At 43.4% G+C, this 16,880-nt stretch overlaps 1 protein-coding gene across 2 annotated transcripts in view; it reads right to left on the reverse strand.

Moving 5' to 3' along the window:
* The window catches only part of EXOC4 (exocyst complex component 4), a 422,037-nt gene that overhangs the window by 303,931 nt on the left and 101,226 nt on the right, over positions 1-16,880 (reverse strand). For both annotated transcript variants that reach the window (XM_082075021.1, XM_082075022.1), the window contains exon 8: positions 3,423-3,568. In XM_082075021.1, coding sequence (XP_081931147.1) covers positions 3,423-3,568 — 146 coding nt within the window. The remainder of the gene's footprint in view (positions 1-3,422; positions 3,569-16,880) is intronic.

The raw sequence follows: 16,880 nt of genomic DNA on the forward strand, positions 1-16,880 counted from the left end.
AGCAAGTGTGGACTTCTCTGGGACTCAGGGACGGCACAGGCATTGGTTTTGGTGAAGCCATGTGCATGCATTCTGTGGACCGCCTGTTGTATTAGTTGCTGCCCCTTAATAATTCTCCTCAACTGATATCCGAACCTGTATTTAAGTCACTGTTGGAGTGCTAAAACCCTGTTTATCACCGGTTTAATAAAAGTTGTTTTGGACCCTGTTGTCCCTTAAACTAACCTCGGGGTGCCTCCGTGACAGTCGGTATTAATGCGACTGAACTAAGAACCATATATCAGAATACAACAAACAGATAAAACTTTAATGAAAAGAACTTCTTGGCTCCATATTTATGATGTCCTCCCTTTCCCCTCCTAATGAGATATGAAGGGCAACACTATGGCCATGGCTCACAGGTCTTCTCCGGGCATCAAAACCAGAAGCTTCAGGTCAAGGGAAACCGCAACAAACCTCAGTGTCCTCCTTGAGACGGCAACTCGGATGATTCCTCAGAGCCCTGCAGTGGGTTTTGCTGAAGGATCTCATCACATTTGCTTCTTTCCCACATCCATCCAGTCTCTCTCTCCTCCTCTGCTCTTCTCCCGCACTCCTATTCCCACTTAACTCCTCTACTCTTGTAGCTCCTTTCCTCATGCTGATCCTCCCACAGCAAAGCTTTCAAAATATTTTTACACAGAATTAGACATAATTACAGCCAAGCCTGAGACTAATGCATGGGGTTTTCAACATCTGCTTGTACAATTCACTCCTTTCCCACCAACGTCCAATTCCCAGGCTGAAAATCTGATCTGTAGGGAGATGGCAACCTGAATGAGCACTTGGCTACCTTGTGGATGAGGAGAAAGGAGGTTTGTGATTGCAGAATCACTTCGGTTGCAAAAGATGCTTAAGAATCATCCAGTCCAACCATTAATCCAAAACTAAACCATGTCCCTAAGAACATCATCTACACGTCTGTTCAACCCTCCAGGGATGGTGACTCCAGCACTGCCCTGGGCAGCCTGTTCCAATGCCCTTTCCAGGAAGAAATCGTTCTGAAATGTTCTTTTTTTAAAGCCCACAATTAAAACAAATAAATCCATCCTGACTTTTCTTCCCCTAGAGACTTACAGTCATTTTAAAAATAGGGAAACAAAAGCCAGCTACTGATTTCCAGACAGCAGGACGCAATTGAGGAGTCCTCATTCTTCCCATTATTTCTACAACATGTAATTAGGAAAAATACTGGTAATTACAAAATTAGCTGATAGCAAACTATCCCAGGATAGGGCACAAACACCTGCATCCACCTGGGGGTGAAACGTGAGATGGAGCCCGGCACTAAGAGGCCTCTGAAGTGAGGAATTAAATGCGGATGTTCTGATGACACGCGGACGGCTCCCCCGATTCGGACAGAGCTGATGGAAAGGCAAGAAAAAAGAGCCTAAAGATGGGAGAGGAGACAAGAATAACGCTCCATCAAAAGTACATCTCTCAGCGGGCTGAGAAATTCCATTTCAACGGAGATTTCCGTAGATACAGTGACAGCTGACAGGAGACAGATAACCAAATAAGAGCTCCCAATAAATGTTGCTGTCACCGCGGTGCCGGCAATGACTTGGTGACAAGCCGGTGAGTGGTAAGAGACGTTCTGCTCCTACGAGGTTACGCACCTTCGCTTTGAACAATTACACCCATCTTCACTCTCTGCTGACAAACTAATACACAGCCTCAAACTGCTGTAGGTGCATCAGAGCATCCTTACTCCTCCAACTTAAATGGTCCGAGTACACCCAAGAAACGACACCGTATGAAAAGGTGAGCAGCCTTATTTTGCTCCAATACACATCTGCAAGTCAAGAGTAAATCCAAAGAGTGGAATTCTCAAGCCAAGCAGCCGTAGGAGTGTTAAAACAAACAAACAAAAAGGGCAGGGATGAATTTACCACAGGTTGACAGGGGTAGGATGCACCTCGGAAATCCTCCAGGCAACAGTTAAGCTCCTAATAACAGAATATTATACCTGGACAGCTCATCCTGTGAGAGGGAGACATGGCAGTGGAGAACACCTTGATTTCTAACAGGGGCCTTAGGTACTACAAGAATATCAGCACCAGATACGCATGGGCAAAGCACTGGGTGTTCTGGAAAATGGATAAATAAGTTTTAGCTGAAAAAACAAGGCTGTAAAGAAGATGCAGAACAGGAAGCTCCCACTTGCCACAAACAGCCCATCACTCCCAGCCTTTCCGATTATTGAAGCTCCTGCATTAATTCCCCACCATATAAAGATCTACCTCAAATCACAGATGAGGGCTTCTTTATTAAAAACACCCAGACTTCATGGATCCCCATCTCCAGCGAATACAGAATGACAACATGAGTTCATTTCCAATCGCTCCCCCTCCAGCAAATATTCCACTAGAATTTGTACTTTTTTTAACCACTACTCTGGATTGCAAAGCATCAATAAGGTTTCTAACCGCTCAGATGGGTAGTGAAGGACAACACGAGCCCTGCAGCAGCTTCTGGTCCAGAGGGGTGGCTGAGGATGCTCAGACGCTGTTCCTGCTGCAGCTGAGCGCGGTGAGAAGGTTAAAGCCCGAAGCTGCGGGTGTTCCCACCACAGCTCTGCCATTCCCTCCAACCTACCATGAAACTTGTTCCTTCCCTCACCAACTGCTTTGGAACAACCTCATTGTAAAACAACAATTCTGAACAACCTTATTGCAACTGCCTGAAAGGAGCTTGGAGCCAGGGGGGTCGGGAACAAGCACCAGGAGCAGAGGAAACGGCCTCAAGTTGCGCCAGGGGAGGTTGAGGTTGGATCTGGGAACAATTTCTTGCCCAAAGGGCTGTGGGGCATTGGAACAGGCTGCCCAGGTGGAGTCACCATCCCTGGAGGGTTGAACAGACATGGAGATGTAACAACGATTCCTTCTCATTTTTTATTCTTGCACATCAAATTTGTTCCCCCAAATCCTTCCCTTGACCACCCAGCCTCTAATCCTCTGTCTTATGCTCTCCTCCCTACCACTTAATTCATTGAACTCTTATTCAGAGTTAGTGAGAGGATTAACCGCTTAGTCTATCTAGTAATTATACATTTATCTTAATTCTCTTTGTCCGGTCCCCTTTATCACTCTCTGTAACAGGTACTGAATTTACCACAGACAAAGACAGGCAGAATGTATCACTGCACGCTTTGAGCAGCGGGTATAATGGGATCCCACTCCCGAGACGAGCCCTGGAACAAGCTACACTTTAAAAACCAGCGATGAATCCATCACAGAGACCTTCCCGAGGCTCCACCTTTGGGCATTAAATCTCCATCTCGAAACTCACGCTGTGAAACGGAGATCAGCAGCCAGCGCCTTGTGGCGCTTGAGGCACCACAGACAGCTTAGGTGCAGCTTTAACACCAGCCCAGCACTTACTTGAACAAAGGGTTTTTAGGTCTCTGCGGTTTCTTCTTGGCGAAGAACGCTGCGAATTCTCTCCCCGAGCTGGCGTAGCTGAGCTGGGCCGACGGCTCCGAGGCCGTGCGGGTGTTCTTCATGTCCAGATATTCGGTCAGCAGCATCTGCCAACAGAACAAAGGGGAACTCAGCATTGGGAATAAAACAGCATCATAGTGTAACTTGAATGTTTAGGATCTTTAGGCACTCTGTAGGGCTGCAAACTAATAAAAGACTCAGCAATTCTAACAGAAAGCTTGCTTTATATTCAGAAACGTTATCTTAGAGTCTCTACTTTGCTAAAGCTTATTTTGCATTATTTGACCAACTCAATCCGGTACCAAAGGCACTTGTCACAAATCCCCGCTGTCCCAATATCAGCAGGGAGAGGGTGGGTGGGTTATTGGCTCGACTTTACAGACCGATTACGCACCACAGCGCTTCAAAACACAAAGGTTAACAATATTGACCTGTTCACTTACAAAAGTGTATTTTACACATGCATATGTATGCCTATGTATTTTGCACATATGTAGAAATAAACACCATCCGTGTGTGGCTGCATGTGCTGTGGGTCACGTATGCGCTGTTGGAAAAAAAAGTCCGGAGAATGATGCAAAAATTGCCTTTTAATTGCTCCCAAACCAAACATTCTTCTGGTAAAGCTGAAAATAAGAATTCCTACAGCCTCCAGTGTAATTTAGAATTGATTTTCCTCTCGTGCGAGATGCTCAGTAAGGGCTTGGGGGTCCCCTTTGTGAAACCCTTGTAGCCTGATATTTGCTGCTATTAAAACAACGTCACGTTGCAGAAGCAGAAAGAGACCCCCAAGTCATTCACTTCTCATTTTCTTGTGTCTGAATATGGAAAGAAACCCCTGAAAAGTTCACTTTTGTCAGTGCATTCACAAAGTCATGATTTATTTTCAGAAAACTACTCTGAGGCTATTAGTAATGTGTTCCATTTTCATAATTAGCCCGTCAAAGCCCATCAAAGAGTTGTCTGTAATGAAAGAAATAGATCAGTGCTGCGCTGTTTAAGTTTAAACAAATTACATATGAATAAATATCCAGGCAAATGGTATCGAGTCCCTAATTAGAAACAATTTGGGACAGCTGGGGAGAAGAAGAAAATAATACAAACACGAAGAAACTTCAACTACTAAAACACCTCAATTAAAACTTTACCTGAGAGCAAGCTTTCAAAATGCAGAATTATTAAGAGTAAAAATAAACAGTGTTAATTTTTAACAGCAATTTACCAAATCCGCTTGTATTCGCGTCTTTGCATTATCATCTTCTCTATTTAACAACCCTGAAATCGCCACAGAAATGTCATTAAACCCTCCAACTTAATCAAGTTTGAACAAATATAAAGAAGAATGCGTAGCAGTTTGTTCTCCCATTATGGATGAAATGTATTTCTAATGGATTCTGCAGCTCTGGTGTCAATTTATATCAAGGACTTGGAAATGTAAAGCATTTTATACAGTACTTGGCTCCAAGATTACAAGAAGTTTGAGCTCAGAACTAACGGAATATCCCTGTTGGTTAAAAAGCGAAATACAAAACTAAATGATGAGTTTGTGGTTTCATACTCAAAACAGTTCTGAAAATGCCACAGTGGGAAATAAAGAAGAAAAAAAAAGCTCTTTGTGCTCCAGTGCCCTGTATTCAACACTTACACTAATTCTTCAGAACAAAATCATTAAATATAATAAATCTAAGCGCGGCTGAGCTGCGACAACTCTCAGCCAAGCAGGAGTGATCTCCAACATATCCTACATTGGGCTAAAACGAAGCCTAAAACCCTTATAACTCTCAAGAAATATGAATAATGTGCGGGTCAGTCTGAACATCTCGCCTCAGAGCAATAAATAGCCCCAAGTTTTCATTTCTCGTTGCGTTGTGCAACACGCGGTCGTCACCCGCTCTCATCAGCTTCCATTTATCCCCTCGACAGCTCAAGTCATGCAGTTGTTCTGCTCTCATAGTCCTGGGAGGGGACTTTAATAAGCATCATAATTCAATGTTAGAAGCCACAGCAAGTTCGAAGCTTAAAACCTGCTTAAACTAAAAGAAAAACCAGATGTTTTCCTGCCTAAGCAAACAGGAGCTTGTCTAAACCAGCCAAGGGATTTCTTCATTTGGTCCCATAACACCTGATTAGCACTTGCTAAACCATCGATCAAAAACCTCGTTAGACGTTAATCACATAGACATACAGCAAGATTTATGGGTGACTGTAAAGTTTGCAACATCCCATTCATCCGGAACGAGGACTTTGGGTTCAGCGGTTGAATTCTGCCGCCCGTGTACGATATTTACAGCGATGTCAAACAAATAAAGCCGTATATAAAGCAAGAGAACAAAGCGCTTTCTCCACCTGCAGCTCTCAATACCCACATTTTAATCCTTTGGTTGAGTCTCACGAGAAGTTGTGTAAGTCGTGATGTCTTCAAGTGCTCAAGATAGACCTAGAAAAGGCGCCTGGCCATGGGGTGACAGCTCAGTTCATTCATTATTTGAACATCTTGTGGGGTTTCAGACAGGAACCCTGAACTCTGAAGTCCTATTCCATCAATTAAAAGCTGCAAATTGGTATTTCACATCCTCAAATACTCCGAATTAAGATGGATGCTGCGGTGTGAACGATTTGCTCCATCAAAAAATCATGACGGTGACAAACTCATTGATTTTCATTATGCCTTCATAGATTTGGGGGGGGATCCAGAAAATAATCAAATGTCAACTAACACCACGCCATGAATTTTGCAAGGGCAAATGGGATGACCAGGTAATTAGTGGCCTCTCCACCTCCTATTGATCAGGGAGAAAAATCACCGAACAGATGACAGAAGACTCTATTAAAAAAGAATTAAGGCAGAGTAATAGAATTCATGTCCAGCAACATGGATTTAGGGAACATAGATCTTGCCTAACCAGTGTTCACACGATGATGACAAATTTCGCTTTAAATAGACAACGAGAGATAAAGTTACGTTTACACCAAGGATCTGACAAAAGTCAAAATACTAAAAGTCAACACAGCATCTACTAAATAGAAAATAAATAAAGGTTCGTTAACATATAACTAGAAATGAGGAAACCACTGATATGGGATTTTCAGGTCCCAGAAACCTCAATTCCTCTTTTCCTTTTTGTCCTCTGAATTCCAAGGGACATAACAAGACTATTCCAGAATGTTTCTCTTTCATTAGGCAAAATTTCTCTGATTTCCAGCCTAAATTGGGTCTTTGTTTTTAAGGCAACAGTAATTAGAAGCAGCTTAATGAGCCAGTGAAAGCATATCCAAGAGTGGCCACACCAAGCCCTTCCTGCACCGAATGGACCAGAATTTGGCCCATTTCAAATTCCTATGAAAATTATTATTATAAAAGGTTTGTAAGTTGTAGTGTTTTGGCAGAAAAATGGTAAATAATAAAATGAACAGAGCATTAATAGACTAATATAGTTTTCTTTATTATTATTTTTCATAATATCACGAATTTCCTGTAAGAATTTCTATGTCCGTAGAGGTAAATCTCTATATCTAAGGGAAAAAAATTCAAGTCATTATCTATAGGAATACGGTGTAACGCTGCGAATCTAACAAATTTAGGAATATTTAAGATAATCAACAAGAGAGCAGGTCCCACTATGACCAGACGTATTAATTAGCTAATTGGAAATGGCGACATACAGCTTTGTCAGAAGGCAAAGTTGACAGCATCGCTCTTTATCGGTCTCACAGCTGGAATGTCAAATGAAACCCCAGCACTTATAAACCAAGAGAAATCTGGGAAAAGGGCTGGAACGATGCGCAGAAGAAGCCTGGAAGGTATTAAAAGACTGGAATTACAGCAAAGAAATACAAGAAGCCATGAGCTCGGTCTTGTTAGATTAGCGAAGAGAGGACCAAGGGGTGACGGGATCAGCCTGCGAGAATGAAATACAGAACTGTCAAAAATAAAAATCTTCATTAATTAATTAAAAAAGAATCCAAAGGCTGGAAGGTCGAAGCTGGACAAGCTTTGAGGAACGGTCAGAGATTCATTTCCAGAGCGTAATTAAGCACTTACATCAAAGGTTACGCTGTATGGTCACTGATTGCTCCCCCAGCCCTCAGCCAAGACTTTCTAAAGCACGGGAATTAATTGAGGGAAAGCACCACGGTTTGTTTTACGCAGAGGTCAGGCGAGAAGATCACAACAGCTCCTTCTAATCGGGGATCTTCATAAAACCACCACGTAATTCCGGGGCCGCTCTTGGGCTCTTGCCGAAGGAACCATCAGTGTTCCAGGCCCTCCGCAGCACCTTGAGGCCCCATTTGCAGTTGATACAGCAAATAAAACCAGCTGCTGATAACATCTGTGTTTGATGAACAGGTTTGTGCTGGAGGAAACTCCGCCCAGGTTCATCTTTAAACCACTGAGCGTGAAACTGCAAATGAAGGAGACTTGGAGGGAACCGTAAGAGGGAAAAAAACACTGAAATAACACTCTCAACATCTGAGAATACCTCTAGTATTTTGCTATGAAGTTCTAGCAACTGAAAACAAGATGCATTTTCAGTTTATGGCTCTGAGACAGCTGCAGAAACGTCGGGATTTTGGTTGTACGGACACACTTTGGGTTCCTCCTGGGTTGCACCAGCTTCTGGAGTCACATTGGAGTTTGAAGCAGCAGGAGGAATCAGAAGGTGAGATTACACAGCACAAGAGAGATTTTCCAATAGGTTTTCAATGAGGGAAGCTGGATTCAAATTCTCCTCCAGCCCCTGGTTCGAGGGGAATGCGCAGAGATAAACCACATTGAGGAAAGACACGACACTGCGGAGAGATGATGATATCCAGATATTGATGATGTCAGGGTAAGGAAAACAACTGTAAATGAATCCTGAAAAATTATAAAAAGCTGGGAGTCCAAGGAGTATGAACTAGTGTGATGCGCATTTACTTTACGTATGAGATAAAGCGTCGCTCTGGAAGTTCTGGAGGGAATAAAACAAGAAAAAGTGGCTATAGATACTATAGAAACTAGTTGTTGAGTATTGATAAGGATCATGGCTGAAAACCTTGTGGCAAAACTAGTTCAGCCAGGAGAGGACACATTCAGAGCAGGGGGAACTGCGATCTGCACATCAATGACAAGCTAACGAGCCACAATGTTGGGCCGGCTGACCAACCTGAGATGGAGGATGCGCTGGAGGGCACACAGCCCCATCTCCTGATATGCCCAGCTCGGCAAACAAAGGGGCACGGTGGAGACCCCTCAAGGTGGCCCAGGACTTATCCAGACTTGTCCCTTTTTCACAATCACCACTTTCCCCCCCCAGACTCTCCTCTACTCTGCGAGCTATAAAAAGCTCACCTAAACCAGCACAGTTTAGGGAATACCAGCAGCCTGAGGCCCCTCACTCTGAACCAGACACGGGAGGACGCTGCGCTCCTGACCCCAGCACCTTCGCCGTGGATGATCGAGGCCACACATCACCCTACAAGTCCTGTTATCCACACTGCAGGGTGTCAGAGACTGGATCCCCCACTCTTTCTTCCTTTCTCTCTGCTCTTTCCTTCTCTCCTTTTTTCTATACACCCATTTCTTTGTCTCTCCTTCAGTATATATATTACTCTCTTTCTCTCTCCCTTATACCTTAGTTTTCCTTCCCTCTCTACCACTCTCTTTCTCCCTTTCCCTTTTGAACATATAAGGATAACACCATCTTTAAGCTCTGCTGTTGATTTCTGGTTAAATTTCATATTATCACAGTATCACAGTATGCTTGGGATTGGAAGGGACCTCAAAAGATCTTCTAGTCCAATCCCCCTGCTGGAGCAGGAACGCCCAGGTGAGGTTACACAGGAACATGTCCAGGCGGGTTGGAATGTCTGCAGAGAAGGAGACTCCACAACCTCCCTGGGCAGCCTGGGCCAGTGCTCCATCACCCTCACCAGGAAGAAGTTTCTTCTCAAATTTAAGTGGAACCTTTTGTGTTCCAGTTTGAACCCATTACCCCTTGTCCTATCATTGTTTGCCACCGAGAAGAGCCTGGCTCCATCCTCGTGGCACTAAGCCTTTATATATTTATAAACATTAATAAGGTCACCCCTCAGTCTCCTCTTGTCCAGCTCCAGAGCCCCAGCTCCCTCAGCCTTTCCTCACACGGCAGATGCTCCACTCCCTTCAGCATCTTGGTTGCCCTGCGCTGGACTCTCTCCAGCAGTTCCCTGTCCTGCTGGAACTGAGGGGCCACAACTGGACACAATATTCCAGGTGTGGTCTCACCAGGGCAGAGCACGGGGGCAGGAGAACCTCTCGGACCTACTGACCACCCCCCTTTCTAATACACCCCAGGTCCCATTGGCTTCCTGGCCACAAGGACCCAGTCCTGGCTCATGGTCATCCTGTTGTCCACCAGGACCCCCAGGTCCCTTTCCCCTACACTGCTCTCTAATATGTAATTTCCCAACCTATACTGGAACCTGGGGTTGTTCCTGCCCAGATGCAGGACTCTACACTTTCCCTTGTTAAACTTCATTAGGTTAATCCCCGCCCAACTCTCCAGCCTGTCCAGGTCTCGCTGGATGGCAGCACAGCCTCTGGCGTGTCAGCCAGAAGCTGACTGATAGCTACTGATGGTTGCCAATAAACCGCTCGTAGTAGGACTTTCGCTGTTAATGTGTTGATAACTTCTGTTATACTTCTGCCAAGTCACCATTCGCTGGAACCAATATTCCAACAAGTACTTTTAGTAAAACTCACAACTGAATTGGACCCCAGAGGTGATTGTCATTCACTTCACGTAACCACGCAGAATTAACCCGGAGTTAACTCACACCTGGTCTCATCTGTTGAGTCAGGGCGCGTGTCGCGTCTAGAGTTAACGCATCCCTCATCCCATCTGTTGGGACGGACACTGGTCTATAGCTAATTACCCAGTAATTTGCTGTATCAAAATTCTTAATCATTAAAATGCAATTAATTGAATTCTAAGAGAGCTGAGCCTTAAGTTGTGCCGTGGCAAGAATGGGCCGGGTACACACGTGGCAAACACGACCAAGGACAAAGAAATAAGGGAAATCTGAAAGAATAAAACAATTTTTAGGTGCCGTGAATACTGTTCAACGCTGCACAACCTGCTTTATCTAATCCTCTTGTTGCCCATGAAATTAATTTAACTGAAACATACTAATAAAAACCCTTCCCGAATTAATTCTCTCAAGGCATCACCCAATTCCATTATTGTACAAGAAACAAGAATTCCTTTTGTTTTTCATTTGGGGGAAAAGGTAAAAAAATAACCCCAGAACTATTTAGATAATACTATCACCACCAGTGCTACTACATTCATTATCTATGCTAATTGTCAATTAGCACAACTATTACTATAGACCTGTGAATGTGCATCTACCTCCGGGGATGGAAAAAAAACCTCGTAACTACTTGAAAAACACAACTTTTAAAACCGGCTTTAATTGGCAACAAATCACACACCCGCTCAGGTTGCTTGGGAGGGTTTAAAACTAGAAACTTGGCATTTCACAAGCTTTTGATAAGACGTGTGTGGACTTTATAACCTCTTCATAACCTCTGCTTGGTGTGTGGATGAGCTGAAGTCACTTGAGACGTATATATTAATATAACGGGTTGTCCTGGTTTCGTTAAAAACCAAGTTTCTCTTTTAGTGAATTTTGCCTGTCAGCTAAAGCTTTGTATTCACTGCATTTTCCTGGAAAACCAGATACACGTTTTGGTGAACACAGCAATAGAATGAGAGGTTATTGATAAGCACGGATGGACATCTCGCAAGAGGGGCAATGAGAAACAAGTGACTAAGAAACTGACCAACTGTGTCTAACATCCCATTCACGTGATACTTCATATAAAAGTGGGAGATCACAAGGATCTCGTCCCTTTTTTCCCTTTTCCTTATGGCCGACATTAGGAGAGGACCTTTTGAGTCGTCCCTGCAAACTGAAGCCTAGTGACAGACTGAATCCAGCTCCGGTTGGCTGCAGAGTCCAGTCCAGGACTTCGGCTGCCGGCTCTGCAGCTGCTGAGACTTTCAAGATTGGTTTTGTATATTTTGTATTATTTTCTCTATTTTTATTAGTAGCATTAGTAAAACATTTTTAACTTTTCCAACTCTCTTCTCTCTGTCCTTCTCTCCCCCCCGATGGCCTGTGCTGAGTGGGAAGAGGGGAGAGCCGGGGCAAGAGGGGGAAGTGGGGGTAGAGGAGGTTAACAACACATCTGCCAGGGTTTTATTGTCACCCCGCAATCTAAACCCTCGACAAACGGGTGCACAGTAAAAAGAGAAGCCGCTATGTGTTGTCACAGCCGTCAACACGGGCTGGAGGTTCCTTGAAGCAGCAGCACGTTTTTCATTTTCCCGGCTTTTACGCAAACGGCCACCACGGCTTCCACATCCACCAGGAAAGGGACATGGGGTCAGTAACGAACGCCTGACAGAATGATTTTAATAGCAGTGTTTGCCGCAGATGTTCATTAATTAACCTGTTGATGTATCAAGACCCCTGCGACTCGTTATTATCCAATAAAATACATTTCAAGTGAAACCCTTGTCCTGCTATAAGCACCGAGACGAACGTCGCTGACTTGTACAGGTTTCCATCCACTGATTTTCTCAACCTGTTTCTGACCAACACACACAACAAAAAGCTATTTAATGTTACTAACGTCACCCCACTCCCCTGTGCCGCATCAATATTAGAAGTTTCATCTTAACTTAGGCCCGTGGCTCAGAAAATAAGCAGCTAAAAGAAAAGAGACAGGTAACCTCACCTGAGGTAATGTCTGTGCTGCCCCCTCTTCCAGGCCTCAAGGGGGGTTTGGCAATTGCTTTTTAACTCGAGCGGCTTTAACATCCATATAATCAACAATCCGGCACCGCCTCACACAAACGTACATGATGAAGATCATCTCCAGTTTAGCGACGCATAAAGTTTTAAGGCATTTTCACTGAAATTTAGTCGTTTTGCCTTCATAACACAGAACAGGAGTTGGGCCGTCGTCTCTTCCAGCCACCCCAGCAGTTCTGCTGTTTTATTTATTTCTTTTAATAAATAAATACCGATTTCAAATTTATTCAAGCTACCAGGAGTCAACTTGTGTAACTGGGTCATAAAACAAGTGGACAGCATTGAATTTTCCCCAGGCACATCAGCTGTTCCGCAAATACAGATTATTCCAGTAGAAATGATCTAAGTAACAAGGCTGCTTTCACTTTTAACAGCAGGTCCCTACCACCCAAACAAACCCAAACCAGAATGAAGGTAGATTATTCATTTCCTCCCAAGAAAATCCAGGTTCTGACGCACGTTTCCATAGTAAAACAACCTTTTTATCTGCATGACAACAATTAGAATGGGTGAGACCAACACATTAACACGCAGGGGTTTGGCTGAATATCGTACAACGCTTCAGAAAACAAAGAAATAAATCCTTTTGCAACTCTTGACAAGAAAACCCAGTTGGCATCTGGGCAGTAAACTGTAATTGCTAAGCCTGTTTGATGACTATATAGACATGCATGTGTATATGTATATGAATAAAATGTGTATTTTTGCATATATATACACAGATATCTTTAGCAGACGGTTCTTTGATATCACTGATAAGAACTCGTAAAACACGCGGTCCAGAGGATGGATAAGTAGCCAACTTGATTCTAAAATGGACCAAAACACAATGAACTTAATGATAAAGCCACAATGACCACCCGCTTCACAAATGGCATGAAATGAAGTATTTTCCTGCGAGATGAACACACGCTGTCATTCGGTCTGACTGGACTTGCCTTTGTTCATGTAGCATATAAAAAGGTCAAGGAGGAGTGTAAGAGTTGCACAGGTAATTGAGTGCAGATTTCTGCTCTGCAATTAGAATTTTGTTAAGCTTGGCTTGTTCTGCACATTTTTGAGGTGGGGAAGATGCAGAAAGTGATGTTTGTAATTGAAGAAAAGCTAAAGAAAGGGATATATTTCTTCACTTTTAATGTTTGCTTACACACCCACCTTCCAGAGCATCCTCTAAAGGGAAAAAACGTCATTTTAATGCCCAGAAGTAACTGTGCTACGCTTAACCCAACCGATCCGAGCTTTTCCTCCTCAAACGGCCACATCTGACACAGCAGCGGCAAAAGGAGGAAAAGGCAACATGCTGTTTAAATACCAACCGTGTTAACTCACGGATTATACAGCACACTTCATGTATTTCATGCCTTCACCTAATTGCTGAAGACATCCCGCTATAGCGGGGACGGTAACAGTGGTGCGCCCTCAGTCTTCATTAAATGCCAGCTCTTAATAACAGACTCCAAAAGGGCTTTAATTGCATTTACTCGCAGCTCCTGAACTTTCAAAGTTGTTAATCAGATTTCTATGTAAATGGAATGACGATTAAAGGTTAAGTACAGGTTTCTGAAATTCCAGCAGTTGAAGACGTGTTGCCCTTAACGGGGAAGAGAAACTACCAGCCCTGACAGGAACTAAACATCTTAATTAAATACTCAGAAGTACAGTACTTATTTCTGCGTGAAGTTCTATTTTCAAATGTCAAACTTAATCAGGCACTCGACAAAAAAAATAAAATAAATATGTAATATCCCTACAGCACAAAACAACAAAAATACCTTGGGATTCTTCCCTGGGAAACACCTGCATGTTTCCCAATACTCAGCTCCTCAAGAAATCAAAGTTCTCCAAGACATTTGTCCCAAGCAAGAAGTTTTATGGGTGTAAAGCTGCAGGAGTCCAGTTAAGAACGAGGATACACCGTATTTCAACGTGTCAGTTCGCTCGGTTTATCCCTGTAACAAGTGTCGCGCTGCCAAATAAACACGAGGGTCCTCATAAATCTGACTCGCAGAGATTTATTTCCCTCGAGGGTGCAGCCCATCAATTATCACCAGGCAAAAGTATAACGAGTTCTTTGTCGGGAGTAAATTAACTGTGTCTGTACTTGTTACTCTGGGTTTTAGTGCCAAACACTCCTGGGAACATCCAGAATTGCTGCTTTCTGCTCCTGAACTTGAACCTCGAGCTACCCAGGATATTCACATCGACCAACTAACCTACTGCAACTGATAATTAATTTATCTCCCTTATTTGGATCCTACAGACTCATTACCACAAATATAAAAACTGTGGAGGTCAGCCACGCAGAGTCCGACCCCACATGAAACCTGACTTGTGATTTATTCCAATTAAACAGGACTCCAGTCTCCAATTTTAATTCATTTGCGGGGATACGTGAATTTTGTTGTGTTTTCATAAAGCAGCGACAACCAGACCTAAGTGGGATCCACCACAGGATATTTTATGCCAAAATTCACAAAATAAGAAGTATTGGTGTTCAAGTCCTAATCTGGATGAACAGTAAGTGCACTTGGGATTATCCCAGAGACCAAATCAGGGACTCCAGGACCTTTGTCTTGGGTCACACAAATACTGGGACCAGCTGCCAGAGAAACTGCTCCATTTATTTCACATACGTGATGATTCAAGTATATAGGAAACAAATGAGGATACACTTTCAGGTATTGTCATGCACGTTAATTCATAAAAACTGGCAGGACGTGAATATTTTTATCACTAGACAAAACTGCAGAGTTAGTATTTAAAACTGGTTTGTAAGTCTGAGTTGGTTTTTAATGACAAACTATAGCTAGTCCTAGGAGAATATATTTTTTCAGTAGGCTGTATAGCAGCTATAGCAACTGTTAAAGCAGAGAAAAATCAGGCAAAAAAAACAGTTACAGTGTAGGTGACTGTTTCACTCACAACCCAAAGCTGCAGGGACAGGCTCTGCTTCAAACAGCATCAACTAGTGCGAAAGAAATGGTGTAAGGAACAATAGAAGTTAATTAAAGCGAGTAACAGAACAGTAGAACCACCGGTTGCTTCATCTTCTTTCAGATCAATCCAAAACTTCAGCGACTTGAAAAAACGACGACGCACAAAGACATTTCCACCCACCTCCTCGTCATACGCGGCTGTAATAGGAGGTGTTACCCGCAAAAGTGATTTACCAACCGTGTGAAGGAGTAAAGGTGGATTAAAAGAAGGACGCCCGCTGTAGTTGAACGCAATATTGTTGCTTCATTTTATATAAAAGGCTTTTAAACAGATCTCGCAGGAACGGCGATGACGTTGCATTTAAAGAAGAAAATACTTTGTCAATTCCTATACAATCTCTTGCTTTTTGGCAAAATTCACTTGAAGACTTTTAGATCTCCTGCCTCTTGCTAAGCCTGCACCAAACTGTTTATTAAGCACCAGACCAAGAAAAAACTGTTTCCCTAAGTCTCCAATCACATGTTGGTATTTTCTAATTGACCAGATCCTTGAAGATCCAACCACATCTGAATATACAACAGCAGCCCAGAGGAAAAGCACCGAATGGAGAGAAACAGCCCATAAAATGAGTTGTGTGAAGGGTTTACACAAAAGAACAGGCAAGTACTAGGGTAGAAAGCATTGAGTTCTGTACGAACAAGCCTGGTGGCTCCAAGACGTCGATAAAAGGGCATTTTCCCCTTTGACACCAACCCAGCAGCCACCAGTTCAAGCCCAGTTTGTAAGGCCACTGATATCTTTGAAATGACATCGGAACTAGAGACTGTCCTTGTCAAATTTACAATCACTGTGGTTTTATATTCCTCCCATTCGCAAACGGACGGAAACACGGAGCAGTGCGGTGCTGCCGGGTGTCTGGTTTTGAGGGTTTAATATCACTATTTAGCAAAAAAAATACAAATATCCTGATGCCAGAGGGGGGAGCTCACAGCATAGACAAGATTCCCATTCTCAAGCTTTTGCGGGGGGTGGGAAGAACAATAAAAATACCAAGTTGTTCAAAGCTCTTCTGCACGAGCCATTCCTGCCTTTTAAAGCACCCGTCAGGATCCCTGTCCCTTCTGCCTTTTATGTTGCTCTACAAAAGGTACAGCATCAGGCCACCAAAATACCAACGTTAAGCAGATTATAATGTTTCTGAACATGTTCCACTCCAGTAGATCCTCGAACGCCTTTCTGCATCAGGGAGCCTCTTCCTCCCCCTTTCATCAGCTTATCAAATGAAGCTAAACAGGAACGCTCGCATCTAATGATACCGGGGACCTTGTAATGGGATTAGGAAAAACACCATCATTAGTTTCAAGGAGGAATGTGACCTTGAAGACATTTCTTGCTCCGCGCTTTAAAGGGATTCAGTGGGAACAATGACGGTAATTCCTCCGTAGGGATGGGGAACGTGCAGGAAGAAACAAGGGGCTTTTGATTCCCAGGTAGATGCTGCTTTTCCTTCTGTGTTAATGTCAGGTAAAAAAGCAAATTGATTAACAGAATGAAACCTGGAGCAGAGAAGGAAAAGACGGACCCTTCAGGAGGGAATGGAGCTGGGGAGCGGCTGGA

Source organism: Streptopelia decaocto (genome assembly GCF_964273445.1).
Source record: "Streptopelia decaocto genome assembly, chromosome: 1".
NCBI classification, from domain to species: Eukaryota; Metazoa; Chordata; class Aves; order Columbiformes; family Columbidae; genus Streptopelia; species Streptopelia decaocto.